General features: G+C 46.7%; 1 protein-coding gene and 1 pseudogene across 2 annotated transcripts in view; one reads left to right on the top strand and one right to left on the bottom strand.

Moving 5' to 3' along the window:
• Positions 1–14383, bottom strand: part of LOC115465520 (retinoic acid receptor responder protein 2-like) — a 34186-nt gene extending 19803 nt beyond the window's left edge. Inside the window, exons 1-2 of one of the 2 annotated variants that reach the window (XM_030196045.1) lie at positions 14108–14373; positions 1159–1263 (exon numbers count right to left, since the gene is read on the bottom strand). In XM_030196045.1, the coding sequence (XP_030051905.1) occupies positions 1159–1263; positions 14108–14296 (294 nt within the window). In that variant the 5' untranslated portion in view covers positions 14297–14373. Of the gene's footprint in view, positions 1–1158; positions 1264–14107 lie in introns of both variants that reach the window. The other variant, XM_030196052.1, reaches the window with a different exon arrangement.
• On the top strand, positions 4808–7568 carry LOC115460054 (annotated as a pseudogene).
• Positions 14384–14817: the final 434 nt, after the last annotated feature.

Genomic DNA, 14817 nt, shown 5'->3' with positions numbered 1-14817 from the left:
AATTATGTGTAAACTAGTGGAACCATGGCCGCTTCCTCAACAATGAAAGAGGCCTTAGGAAGGCTGTTATGTAAGCTTTTTTTTCTCTCTCCCCTGCCCTCCCCTCCATGTCCAGCAATTCTTCCCTCCCCCCCCCCCATGTCCAGCGATTCTCCACTTCCCTGCCCTCCCATCCGTGTCACGCGATTCTCTCCTCTACTGTCCTCCCATCCCATCCATTCTCCTCTGCCCTCCCCTTCCCTTCCTTCCTCCCTTCCTCCCCTCGATGTCCCGCGATTCTCTCCTCCCCTTGATTTGTACCTGAACGTTCTCTGGCTGGCTGGCGCTGGCTTCTGTTCCGTTCATAACATCCCTCCTGACGTCAGCCAGCCTCCAGCGTTCCCTTCCCTCTCACTGTTCCGCCCTCTGACGTCATCACATTTTGATGCGAGGGCGGGGCAATGAGTGGGAATGGATGTTACGAACCCAGGCATCCAGACGTAGAACGTTGGAGGTGCAAATTATTATATAGGATTAACTCCAATCATTGATTGTTAGCACCTAATTGACCAATTAGTTTACACACACTTCTGTGATTTGTGTCCAAATTTGGGTGATCCATATGGAATCAGGGGGAATGTGTTTACTTTTACACAAGGACTGTTTGGCAGTAATCAACGTCCCAATTTCCACTAGTAATGTTCAATTTTCCCTGTGGAAAGGTATTTACCTCTTCCCCCGCCCCCCCCCCCCCCCCACTTCTACAAAGCTGCGCAGTAGCCGCTAGTGCAGCTTTGTAAAAGAGCGGGGGGGGGGGGGGGGTAATTATTTACTGTTCACATCCCATTTGAAGGACTGATATGGCTTTTCTGTTCACCCTACTTAGCCTCATCTGCATGGTTATATAGTTTTGACCTGACTCCACCTCATCATAGATTGAACAGGTTCTGTTTTGTCTGAGCTCTTTCTTTCTGACTGCACTTTGGAATTTTATTTAGGGAAGACTCTGGAAAGAAAGGACCCATCAGAATCTCCGGCAACAGAGGATTTAACTCCCAGCTTCACTGAGCAGAGCCATCAATTGCTATCCAGGTAGAATCTCCAGCTATGGTGCTGCCAGCTGCACTAGAGCTGAAGCAGATGGAGGGGGAGGGGAGGAGGCCGCCTGCCCATACTTACAGCTCTCCTTAGGATCTTGCAGTCTTTCTTTTGCCATTGGTGCTTCCTGCAGCTTGTTTGTTCAAGTAGGAGCTGCAGATGAACAAAAGTCCCCTGGGAGAATACCTTCATTAGGGAAGAAAAGAAACAGTCAGCTAGAGGAAGTACAGCTGCCCTTCTTGAAGGTTGGAATCAGGTCTCCACTGAATTTATCTCATAATGCTCTGCAATTTCAGACCCCCAAAAATCAGGAGGCCCCCCCCCCACACACACACCATCATGAGGAACAAAGAGGTGGAATAGTGGGTACAGCCCTGTCCACTAGGCCCCCCCTCCCTGCCCATCTTCAAATCATTGCTCAAAGCCCACCTCTTCAATGTCGCCTTCGGCACCTAACCACTACTCAGGAAATCTAGACTGCCCCAACTTGACATTTCGTCCTTTAGATTGTAAGCTCCTTTGAGCAGGGACCGTCCTTCTTTGTTAATTTGTACAGCGCTGCGTAACCCTAGTAGCGCTCTAGAAATGTTAAGTAGTAGTAGTAGATGGAATAGTGGGTACAACACTGTCCACTAGGGATGTGCAGGGGAATAAAAAGCTACAGTTTGGTTTTGATTTGTATTCAGACCTTTCTCTCGATTTTTTTTTACCTTATTTCCAGTTTGTTAATTTTTTTCTTACATTTGTAAGAGTATCAGAACTTTTCATAGTGCTGAAATCAAGTGTACATTTTTTTTATTTATTTGTAGCATTTGTATCCCACATTTTCCCACCAATTTGCAGGCTCAGTGTGGCTTACATTTGCCGTAATGGCGCATGCCATTTCCGGGTAACAGAATTACAAATGGTATTGCAATAATCTGTGAGCATACATGGTAAGAAATATACCATAGAACATACATGGAACATATCATAAATGGAACAGATCATGGTATATAAATATATGCCATGTGCATACATACATGGTAGAGAGGAATACAATAAGGTTAATTCATAGATTAACACGCATTAAATCAATTTTGTGTGCATTTCTTTTTAATACATAAACAAACCAAGTGCACTTCCCTGCTGCCCACCCCTTCCTCATTTGCCCGATGTGGTATCAAAATGTGGTGCACAGCACAGAGGAAATACTTGATAGATAATACATCCATTTGTCCTTACTGCTTCCTCCCACTATTCCAGTGCCTCAAGAGATACATAATAAGCAGGAGGTCACATTCATCTTGACAATGTTAACCCTAGTTTTCAAGGATTTAGCAATATAACTCTGCCTGTTTAAGCCTGCTTATATCTTTTGTAATATGGGTAATGTATCTTGTAGAGGTCTGTCACTTGAGTAGTGTGACAAAGCCCCTGGGCCTCAGCACTTCAGGGAGACTGGTGGAAGCAAGAAAGGGAAGCTTCTGCACAGGCCTTAGAAGCCAAATAAGCCAAAGTCCTCCATTAGGAGGTGTGTGACAGGCTGTTAACAGTAGAGAATCCACAAACGTGGAGAACTCAACGAAATCCCACGGATAGTCACAATACAACAAAACAGTGGGTAAAAAACCAGGAGTTCCAGAGTGAAGATGAACCAAACTTTATTAATCAGTGTATTGAGTCAATATACTGATTAATAAAGTTTGGTTCATCTTCACTCTGGAACTCCTGGTTTTTTACCCACTGTTTTGTTGTACAGGCTGTTAACACCCATGCTACAGCAGAACGAGGTTCAGATAGCAGCTAAGCTGGAGGTGTTTTGGAGCGCCACCTCCAGCTTAGCTACCACCTTAACCTGGTCCTTCTGTAGTTGGTGAGCCATCTCAGCTATCTCCTGTTCATGGACCAGCTGCAGATCATTTATCCTTTTCCTACTTGAGCACACAATTCTGAAACGCGCTACCGCGCAGCTTAAAAATGATCTATGAACTAACTCACTTTCACAAACTATTGAAGACCCATCTCTTTAATCAGGCATACCACATAGATCAACAAATGTGAACTTCACACAGAAATCCAGAACTGTCTTATAATATTTGCTTATTACACTAATATCATGTTTTTTCATTATCATGTTACCCAAGATCTTTCTGTAATACTAAATATCTATTTTCTTATGTATTTCCACCATTCATGATGTATTGTAAGCCACATTGAGCCTGCAAAGAGGTGGGAAAATGTGGGATACAAATGCAATAAATAAATAAATAAATCCAGGCTCCCTAACTTCTTTTAAGGTGTCCTGCACTTGGGTGACTTCCTGTTCTTTCCCCTCTCTACTGTGCTGCTCTGCACAGAGTTCAGCCCTCAGGGACATTAACAGTCTGTCACACTCCTCTTTCTGATGGAGAACTTCATCTTGTTGGGCTTCTGAGGCCTGTGCTGATGCTTCCCTTTCTTGCTTCCACCTTTCATCTAAGATGACCCACTTCCACCCAGATTCCTCAGACAGACTTCCATCACTCTATATGAGATTCCTCCTGCTGCTGGATATTTCCTACAAAGGTCTGCATTAGCCCCGTATGCATTTCCAGAGCCCCCTCTTTCCTGCCCAATGCGGCTGTAGACCTCTCTTGCTCCTGGCGCTGATTCAAAATGGCTGTCGAGAGTTCAAGCAGTGGCCTTGCAAGACTTCTGTGGAAGTCTCTAGAGGCCGCTGCTTGAACTCTCAGCAGCCATTTTGAAGCGGCGCCGGGAGCAAGACAGTCTGTAGATACGCAGGGCAGAAAAGAGGGGGTTCTTCCCTACCCCTCAGAGGTCACTAGACCACCAGGGCACCACACTAAGTTAAAGGAGGGGAGGGGAGGATAGGACTAGGGTTACCATATGGCTCCAGAAAAAGGAGGACGGATAGAGCCAGCCGGGTTTTACTTCCATTGCTTTCCATTGAAAGCAATGGAAGTAAAACCCGGCTGGCTGAATCCGTCCTCCTTTTTCTGGAGCCATATGGTAACCCTAGATAGGACAACCTGAGGCCTGCCTGCCCGCCAGCCTGCCCATTTGTCGGCAAATCCGGACAAACAAGCAGGCTGGCAAAATCCGCCAGTATGCCCGGCCGTGTCCTCAAAAAGAGGACATGTCTGGGTAAAACCAGATGTATGGCAACCCTTTTTCAAGTGTAGTGCACAACAAGAAGTCAGGTACCGATTCTGGGAAGCTGACAAAGCACAGGTTGTCCCTATTTTCTAGGTCGTCAATTTTAACTTGTTGGGAGCGTGACAGCTCCTCCAGTCACGCCAAGTCATTCAAGTGTGCCTGCACCAAATCTTCAACATCAGAAGCCTGAGATTCAAGTTCCCCAGTTCCATGAGTAAGCTCTGACGTAAGCTGCGAAATTCCAGCCATTTGTTCGGACAGCTGTGAGAAGTGTGGATTCAGAGCCTCAACGATTGCTGCTGTCAACTCCAGAATCAGGTTGGTAGCTTCCAACGAATCAGGAACGGGAGGCGAGGCAGCCATGATGTTCTCTGAAGCCTGACCTCACTGCTTTTCCCAACGCTGTGGTTTAGTGGCCATCGGGTACACTTCGTGGGTAAGAAATTTGTCCATATAAAGCTTAGTAGCAATTTGGTGCCAGAGGTGCTCAATAATCACGTTTGATGTGCCGATGAAGAGAGATTGGGAGAAGGCCCTCAAGCAGCTCTACAAACATACGTCTAGAGCCGTTCACAGCAGAAGCGGAACCAGGATGAGGCAAGTTGACAGCGCGGGGGGTGCGAGAGTGGACTTCCGCAGGCCCACATTTTCACTGCAACAGGACAAAAAAAAAATAGGTGCCGGCGCCAGCAGAACTCTGTTTGGGGGAGCGGCCGCTCCCCTGGCGCCCTACCTAGCTACGCCACTGGTTCACAGCATCATGTGACCTAGAGTATATGTATTTACTAAACATAAAAAAGCAAATGTGTACACAACTGTAGCGCTAAGCCTGATCCTTCCAGCTCCAAAGAACCTACCCCATAAATAATTTCCTATATAAAATAACCATCCTGGTGCTTTTGGACGTACCAAATGAAAAATAAAAATTTCCTAGCTACCATGCCCTCATTTGGAGTTTATCATCAGAATTTAAGTGTGACTGCTGAACCCCGCCCCCCCCCCCCCCCAAAAAAAAAAATGTCAGCTTCCTTTATGGCCCAATTCAAGAAGTACCTTCTTTCTTCTTCTGCTGCTCTGCATCCCCCTAGCATTATAAGAGAGAATCTTCGAGATTTCCTGCCCCATGTATTAAGAGCATATAACTCATAGCAGAGACTGCTCCCCCTCCCCACATTCACAGCTAAGAATTATAGTCCACACCAGGGGTGTAGCTACGGGTGGGCCTGAGTGGGCCCAGGCCCACCCAGTTTTGTTTCAGGCCTACCCAGAAGCATACACCCCCCCAGCCAAAACATCCCATCTCTTCCTTCCTTCCAACCTCCTGCTTGTCCAGCGCAGCACCTCTTCCCTTCCCTCCCCTTCCCTTGTTTATAGCGCCAGCGTCGGGCCGAGGGGCAGGACGGTCTCTCTTGCTCTCGGGCAGCCGGTTCTCAGGGTTGGGGGAGGGGGGAGAAGAAAGCTTTATTTTGTTTTGGTTTTTTTTGTTTGTTTTATTATAGCATTTAAATCCTTGTTTTGTTTTTTAAATTTGTTTCGAGGTTTACGTCTCCCTTCCGTTGGCAAGTGTGCATGTGTGACTGAGTGAACGTGTGGAGGGAATCGGGGTAAACTGGAGGGGATGATGGGTATCGAGATCCCGGATTCCGCACGGGTTGATGGACTTGTTGCAGGGCTACACGGTGGAGGTGCTGCGCCAGCGACCCGCAGACCTGGTGAACTTTGCTATTCAGTATTTCACGAGTCTGAAGGAGAATTGGGAGCATGATGGCGCAGGGGGCGGCCTCAAAACTCTTACGGAGGGGGTGAACTTCGATACCGAGCACATGCAGACAGAATTCAACGGCGATGGAGAAGAAAGGGACGAGGACGACGATGATTCCGACTTTGAACCACCAGTTATCAACAGATTTAGCAGAAGAGTTTCAGTTTGTGCTGAAGCCTTTAACCCAGATGAAGAGGAGGGAGAGACAGAACCATGGTGGTTCATCCAAAAACAGATGAGCAACGATGCAGACTTCAGGATGCCTGTAAAGATATTCTTCTCTTCAAAAACCTTGATCAGGAGCAGCTCTCTCAGGTTCTGGATGCCATGTTTGAGCACAGAGTAAAACCTTAGGAACACGTCATTGATGAGGGAGATGATGAAAACAATTTCTTTGTCATTGAAAGAGGATTGTATGATATTTATGTAACTAGAGATAATCAGGCCCACTGTGTTGGCTGTTATGATAATCGTGGAAGTTTTGGAGAGCTGGCTTTGGTGTACAACACTCCAAGAGCCTCTGCTACTATTATTGCCACAACAGAAGGGGCCCTTTGGGGACTGGATCGAGTGACATTCAGGGAAGAGAGGAGGAGAGGAGCTGGTTGGGGTGGGGTCAGAGAGGAGAGGGACACACTGATGTGAGGGAAGGAGAAATGGGTCCTAGAGAGGTATAGAGAAACAGAAGGGAGATGGGCATTGGGTGGGAGCATGGGGACAGGGACACAGGTGAGCTGCTGTATTGGGATGCATATGGGCACAGAGGGGCAATGCCCAACACGGGGTGGGGAGGGAGATATGGGAATAGAGATACAATGGTTAAGGGGGGAGATACGGGAATAGAGATACAATGGACACAGAGGGGAGATACCAGACAAGGGGAAGAAGAGGAACACAGAAGGGAGATGCTGGGCATGGGGTACATGGGTGCAAAAAGGAATGATGATGGATGTGGGGATATGAACACAGGAGAGATGCTGGACAAGGAAATGTGTGGACACAGAGATGGAAGATAGATGGTGACATGGAGACGGAAGAAATGTCAAATGGACAGGAAAGACAGAGGGCAGCAGAAACCAGAGACTGGGACCAATATGATTTGAAAAATAAAATGACCAGACAACAAAAAAGTACAAAAAATTATTTTCTATTTTGTGATTAGAATATGCCAGATTTGGTATATGTCAGATATGGCTGGGGCCCAGGGAAGGAATCTGGGAGAGGACCCCAAAGCCCATTACCAGGCTGCACCTTCTTCAGCTCTGGCAGGCTTGGGGTTCTCTCTGGCTAGAGAGCCAAGCACAATTGCCTTAGTTGCACCTCCCTCCCCCCCCCCCCCCCAAACACTATCTCTGGCATGTGCTATCTTTATAATTTGCACAGGAGGAAATGCCTTTCTTGTTTCTCTAATGTTGTACTACATGCAAGGTCTGGCTTCTTGGGGTTTCAGTTTAATTTATATTTATAGAGTTTGTGTATTTGGCATTTGTTTTGTGTGTGTGTGTGTGACCCTGAGGTATTCTGTCACCATGAAGATTCTATGTAGCATTCTGTAGTCATTTGGCTTGTTCAGTTTTCTCGATAGATGTAGCGCTATTTTAGGGTTCCACTGTGATATTTAGGGCACTACCTTTTCATAGGTAGGATCCTTGTTTTGGAAGTTAGTGCTGGCATGGTAGATTTGCTCTAGATTCTGACTGACTTTTTGTTTATAGATTTTTTTAAATTACTTTGCAATATGTCTATTATTGAGATTACCAAAATGTCTTTGTATGGTGAGCTTTATAGGGAAATGTCCGTGCTCTGTTCTGCATCCATTGTTGGTGGAAGGCCAGGAGGTTCTCTGGATGCAGAATGTATTTGGCTTCAATACCGAGGACTGTGTCTCAATGATGGCTGAAGAATAGTGTAGTCTCTTGTACTTCTCTTAGCTCTCAACTGGCCACTGAAGCCTCCACTGATACCCTCATTGAAGTAATTGGAAGTGAGGTAGAGGTAGAGCATGGGGTGGGGTACGGACAAAGCATGGGTTCATTAGGTGACTGTTTTTTTTTCTCTTTCAAAAAGTTGACAACTCTAGTGCCCACCCATCCAACTTGTTGGCCCACCCAAAAATTGCCTTCTGGCTACGCCACTGGTCCACACACTCACTTCCAGAAAGAAACAGTCAGACTACAGTAGCTATGAAAGATAACCATTCAGCTTGCAACTGCAACATATGGGCCAATAAAGGACAGCCCCGAACTGTAAATGATCTCCTAGCCTTGAGACCACCTGGAAGACACAAGTCCATCCATAGACAAATGCCCCCAGGCACCTGAATCCAAAAAGGGTCAGAGCAGTTCAATTAAGTCAGGAGACTGAAAGAGGTCCCCCTGCCCAGAGAGAACATTTTTCCATAAACCAAGCTAGGTCTCCCTATCAGTGGGAAAACAATTAGCTTAGCCAAATGTTGAGTTCTATTAGAAAAGTACTGACAGACCAGCTATAAGCTTGCTAAGCTTCTCCATCAGAGTCAAACTGTGCAAAGCCCTCAATAACTTTTTGTACCATTTCTGTATGCATTTATTTATTTATTGGGATTTATTAACCACGTTTATGAAGAGATTCACCCAAAGTGGTGTACAACAGGTACAGTTTAACATAGCATTTACAATTTTGTTAACAGCCTAACAGTAGTAAAATGACCAAACATAAACATGAATACAATAAATCAGGCAAACTTGGAAATGGCCAATTTAAACCTAATAATAGGACTAACATGAAACAGTCAGTGGCGTAGCAAAAGGGGGGGGGGGGGGCGGTCCGCCCCGGGTGTCAGCTCGGGGGGGGGATGCTCCCTGCCAGCTCCCCCCCCGAGTGCAGCACGATGACACCCCCCCCCCCCCCGACCCAGTGCCTACCCTCCTCAGCTCCCTCCGGCTCCAACCAGCTCCCGCACCCTACCTTTAAAGAAATTAAATTCGGAAGCCGTGGAGAGGCAAGGCGCAGCGCCTCACGCCTGCATGTAAAAAAAGCATGGACCGTCATCGGGCCTTCCCTCATGCTGTCTGTCCCGCCCTCCGCTGACGCAACTTCCTATTTCTGCAAGGGCGGGACAGATAGCTTGAGGGAAGGCCCGCCCGATCTTGATCCACGCTTTTTTTACATCCAGGCGCGATGCACTGCGCCTCGCCTCTCCACGGCTTCCAAAATTTCTTTAAAGGTAGGGTGTGGGAGCTGGTTGGAGGGAGCTGAGGAGGGTAGGCACTGGGTCGGGGGGGGTGTTGATGCGCCGAGGGGGGGTGTTATCATGCTGCACCCGGGGGGGGGGTGTTGATGCGCCGAGGGGGGGTGTTATCATGCTGCACCCGGGGGGGGGGGTGCAACGGCGAATCGCCCCGGGTGGCAGCCCTCCTTGCTATGCCACTGGAAACAGTATCAAAATATACACATTTAACAGCACTGTAGAACAATAATATAACAGAAATATGCTAAATTTATTTATTTATTACTCAGTTTCTATACTGCGCTATCAAACTTTCTAAGCAGTTTACAATTTCCACATACACAATTTAAAAAAAACCCCAGATCAATAACAACACTTGCTGTTCCAGCAAAACAAACAAGAATCACAGATAGCAAACATCCCTAAGCCTCCAGATCAATACCAAAGGTCTCCCTAAAAAGGAATGCCTTCACATGTTTTCTAAATTGACTATATTTCTTCAGTAGGCAAATTGATCTGGGAACCGATTCCACAGCCTCACTCCTTCCACATAAAACATTCTCAGTCTACGATCTTCCAATCATATATATTTCACAGTAGGTACATCAAGTAACAACACGTTATCAGAGCAAAGGGACCTTTTTAGACAGTAAATTCAAAATAGAGTAGCCAAACTGACTGGAACCTCATCGTTCAGACACTTATAAATTAGTGTCAGAATCTTAAATTGTGAGCGCCATTTAACTGGTAGCCAATGGAGTTTCATCAGCACTGGGATGATATGGTTAAATCTAGTACTAAAGCATTTTGTGCCATCTAAAGACGATGCAACAGAGTCCCCGAAGCTCCCATAAGCAAAGCATTACAGTAGTCGAATAGTGAAGTAACATGATAACCGTCCTAAAGTTATCCTCTGACAAATAGGCCCTTAATCTACTCAAAAGCTTTATTTTAAAGAAAATTTGTTTGACCAGGCTCTGGACATGGCCTGAAGAAGACAAAGAAGAGTCCAGGAGTACCCCAAGATATTTCATTTCTCATTTAACATCAATTATTGAACCTTCCAAATCAATTTGTACAGGGAAAGATAAATCAGATCTGACAGAATCATTATTTGAGTCTTAGCCATATTAATCTATTGGCAGCCATCCAGCTCTTGTGAAGAAGGGGATAAGAGGACAGAGAGGGGGGGGGGGGGGGGGTACCGGCAGAGGAGAAGATAAGGCCCAGAGGAGGGGACAACCCAGATTCTTAGCTCAGGGAGTTCCACATGCCAGGAGAAGGCATAGATCATTTTCCCCAGAGGGCTGGAAGCAGGGTAAAAACTACGATTCCCAGCAACACTTGAGGAGGTCTTACAACAACATCAAAGACTTCCTATCCCAGCAGCCCTCAGTGGAGCCCAAGGGAAAAGCAGGTGAAACCCAAGACACGATCGGGAGGCCAGGAATGGAGGGGGAGCCTCTAAGCAGAACTGAGCAGGGGGAGGAGGATCAGCTGGAGAATGGGTGGGGCGAGGAGCCCATGGACTGGAAGTGGGAAGAAAAGGAGGAAGAAGTGAGGCAAGAGGAGCCGATGGATATTGTAGCTCTGGCAAGATCCAAAGGTGGAAAGTTCAAATAGCAGGTAACCGCTTGGTGAGGGGTCTTGATAAAAAAAAAGGAAGGCAGTGGCTATCGTGGAGGATCCTGGAAGCGATGGGGTCAAGTGGGAGGAAGCCAGGAGATAGAGCTGGCCAGAGAAGGGTGAGACCCCTGGAGGCTCTCTCCCTCTGAACTGCTGGTGGGATTTTTAAACTGCTTGTTTTTGAACTGCCTGTTTGGAAGTGCTTGTTTTCTTTGAACTGCTTGTTTTTGGAACAGTTTTTGTTTTCGGAATTGCTTATTTTGAATTGCATCATTGTGACTGCTGAGATTCATGCCCTGTTTGTGTTGAACTGCATTATTGAAACTGATGGGGGATTTCTGAGCTGGGTGTTTATGAACTGCATTTTTGAAGCTGTTGAGATTCCTGAACTGTTTTGCTTTTGGAATTGCATTATTAAAACTACTGGGTTTTTTTTTTTACCTGTTTGTTTTTGGAATTACGTTCTTGAAACTGCTGGAGTTATTTTCCTGACTGTATATTTCGGAAGCTGTGCTAAAATAGTGCTGCTGACATACCCCAGGTCGAAGGGCACATCTGGGGATTACAGGGTGTTGTATCTGAGGTTAATAGTACCCTTCTCCACCACCGCCAACTCCAGGCTCCGCTCATTCTGCCTCGCCTCACCCTATGCTTGGAACAACCTTCCTGAGCCCTTACGCCAAGCCCCCTCCCTGCCCATCTTCAAGTCTCTGCTTAAAACCCACCTCTTCATTGCTGCGTTCGGCACCTAACTCTTACCGTTCACTATATCCAGACTGCCCCAATTTGACCGCCCCTATTGGACTATCCGTTCACTTGTCTCTTAGATTGTAAGCTTCTTGAGCAGGGACCGTCCCTCTATGTTAAATTATACAGCGCTGCATAACCCTAGTAGCGCTTTAGAAATGTTAAGTGGTAGTAGTAATAGCTTCACTTTTCTTGTCCCCATCTATATACAGGGCTTTTTTTGAGGGGGTACTTGGGGGTACTGAGTACCGGCACCTTTTCCATTGTCTGCTAAAAGTGACCCAAAAACACCAAGTTTTAATGAAAGAGCTCAGGCTTTACACACCAATTCTGCCTTGTCATAGATTCTGTGACTAGTTGCAGGGAGCCTGGTTATTGTGAAGTGCATCCCTCAGTACTCACTCCACCCTTGAAGGGTGGCCTAACATTTGAGTACTGGCACCTTTTTTTGCTAGAAACAATGCACTGTCTATATATCTCCACTTGGCCCCTTGACTACATAGTAAGTCGATAGAAAAAGCATTAGCATCATATCTATATTATTTGAATGTTCTAACCAATGACGAAGAAGGGCAACCTTCGAAAGCTAATCAAGAAATGTATTAAGTTATGTCCAATAAAAAAGGTATCATCTTCTTTTCTTTTTCTTTTTTTTTTTTTAATCTTAAGATTTATTTATTGTTATAACAAAGGTAAACAACTTAACATACTCATAACATCTTACATACAGCCAATAGAATATCGCGGTTAAAACATACAACGTGTAAAGTTCCCTTCCCCCCCCCCACACCCCCTCCAACCCCTCCTCCCCCCTAGTACTTAGTCTCGGGAACCTACTTACTGCTAACTGAGTGGTTACAAGTAAATACATCAGAACCAAAATTACAATACTTCGGGGCACCCCACAAACTAAACAGCAACCAGCCCCTCACCTCCCCCCCCACAAGCTGCACTAGATTTTAGATTTTAGTTGAGAAGCTGGAGGAGGGAGGGGTGTACGCGCTCTTTATGCCTGATCACTGGGAATTAATACAGAAATTTCTGCAGGGGGTTACCGCCGGGTAAGCGCGAGAGACCCTTACCACCACTTCAAAGGGTAAGTGCTCCTCCCGAAATGGCCACGTGGCAAGTGCAAACTTACTGCATGGCAATTTCTTTTATCCATCTTTTACCCGCTATGGTAAAAGGGGATTCTGCACACGGCAAAAACCCACTAGTGCAGGGTCCCTTTTACCACAGCTTATTTTCTTTTCCATGTTTTATTTTGTTTTATTTCTATTGAATATAAGTATAGAACCAGCTCTGAACAAAAAGTCTCCCTCATGGGACTGGATACCTCAGCATCTCTGCATTAGAGAGTTTATTAATAAATTGCTCCCACCCACAGGAATTTCCACAGAAGAGGCCCAGGTGCAGGAGTAGCTTAGTGGTTAGTGCAGTGCAGTGGCGTACCAAGGGGGGGCGGTGGGGGCGGTCCGCCCCGGGTGCACGCTGCTGGGGGAGTGCCGCGCGCCTGTCAGGTTACTTCCTGTTCCGGGGCAGAGGGAGCATGAAAACAAAGAGCCGGCAGGCGTGTGGCACCCCCCCCCCCCCCAGTGGCGTGCACCCGGGGGGTTCTTTCGCCGGTGGGGGGGCGTCGCGTTGTTCCGGGGGGGGCGCTGCACCCGGGGGGCGGGGCGCATCGGTAATCCGCCCCAGGTGTCAGCCCCCCTAGGAACGCTACTGGTGCAGTGGACTTTGATCCTTGGGAACTGAGTTCGATTCCCACTGCAGCTCCTTGTGACTCTGGGCAAGTCACTTAACCCTCCATTGCCCCTGGTACAAAATAAGTACCTGAATATATGTAAACTGCTTTGAATGTAGTTGCAAAATACCACAGAAAGGCGGTATATCAAGTCCCATTTCCCACTGTTTCTCCTTACTTCCTTCTGTTATTCACTGGTGGAAGAGGTAAGAATTAGAGTGAGGAGTTTGGGGAAAGCAAAGAGGAGGGAGCAGGAAAACATTTCTTCAGGGGTTTGAGGGGGTTTAAGTGTGTGGTCATTTTACTATTGTTATGCTGTCAAGTACACCTGCTATGCATCACCTTGTGTGAATCTATTCATAAAGGGCCCCTTTTACAAAAGGAATGCAACTCGGCAATCTGGAACTACCGCTGACCCAACGCGGATGCCGGAGGTAGCTCTGCCCCCAGCGCGCAGTATTTTCAGCGCTGCCAGAAATTTCTGCAGGGGGTTACCGCCGGGTTAGCGCGAGAGACCCTTACCACCACTTCAAAGGGTAAGTGCTCCTCCCGAAATGGCCGCGTGGCAAGTGCAAACTTACTGCATGGCAATTTCTTTTATCCATCTTTTACCCGCTACAGTAAAAGGGGATTCTGCGCACGGCAAAAACCCACTAGTGCAGGGTCTCTTTTACCACAGCTTAGTAAAAGGGACCCAACGGTTGTTAATAAATCCCAATAAATCCACTAATTAAATAAAAACAAACGAAACAGGACATGTCCTGTCTTATTTCAAATGAAAGTCAGCTTGTTGCTCTTCACTCACCGTTTCAGTGATGCTCTGAATGGAGGAGACTTTAAATGCATTTATCACGTGCTCCTTTTTGTGATACTCTTGCAGTGAGAGGCCCAGGACCTTCTTCTGCATTTCCGTGAGCTCCTCTTCCTCCACGGCGGCAACAAATGCGATGGCAGCGGCCAAGCCAAAATAGAAAATATTAAGTGCTCCCTTCATGATTTTTCTTCCTCTGTTCTCCTACAGACCCGATGGCAATATTCCTAATCCCTTCCAGAAGCTAAAGTATAATATGGACGGTGGACCCTAGTCGTCCATTAACTTATTATTTAGCCATCACTGCCCTCCTCCACCTCCCCAACCTCCACCCCCCCCCCCCCCCCAGCAGCAGTGCCTCAGAGCTGACCTTTGGCAGAGACTTGTTTAAAAGTGTTAGATCACAACCAGACCCAGGGCAGTCCTTCTATCGTCCTGCTATGTTGATTTTTTATGATGCCTGTTCTGTTCTTTTTCCCCACAGGACTCAGCGGGACTCCACCTCCCCCAGGCAGCAGAAGGACAGAGATGTCAATGTGATCCTGTAGGAAGGGCTAGTTGTATCTATTTGAAACCTCTTGCATAAAGTCATTGCAGTTTGCCCCTCATCCTAAGCTACGAAAGCCATGTGGAATGTTTATTTATTTATGTATTTACTAGTAAAAAAAAGGCCCGTTTTTGACACAAATGAAACAGGCGCTAGC

The sequence above is a fragment of the Microcaecilia unicolor genome, chromosome 1, assembly GCF_901765095.1.
Source record: "Microcaecilia unicolor chromosome 1, aMicUni1.1, whole genome shotgun sequence".
In the NCBI taxonomy this organism is placed as follows: domain Eukaryota; kingdom Metazoa; phylum Chordata; class Amphibia; order Gymnophiona; family Siphonopidae; genus Microcaecilia; species Microcaecilia unicolor.
This window is presented reverse-complemented; position numbering and strand designations above follow the sequence as displayed.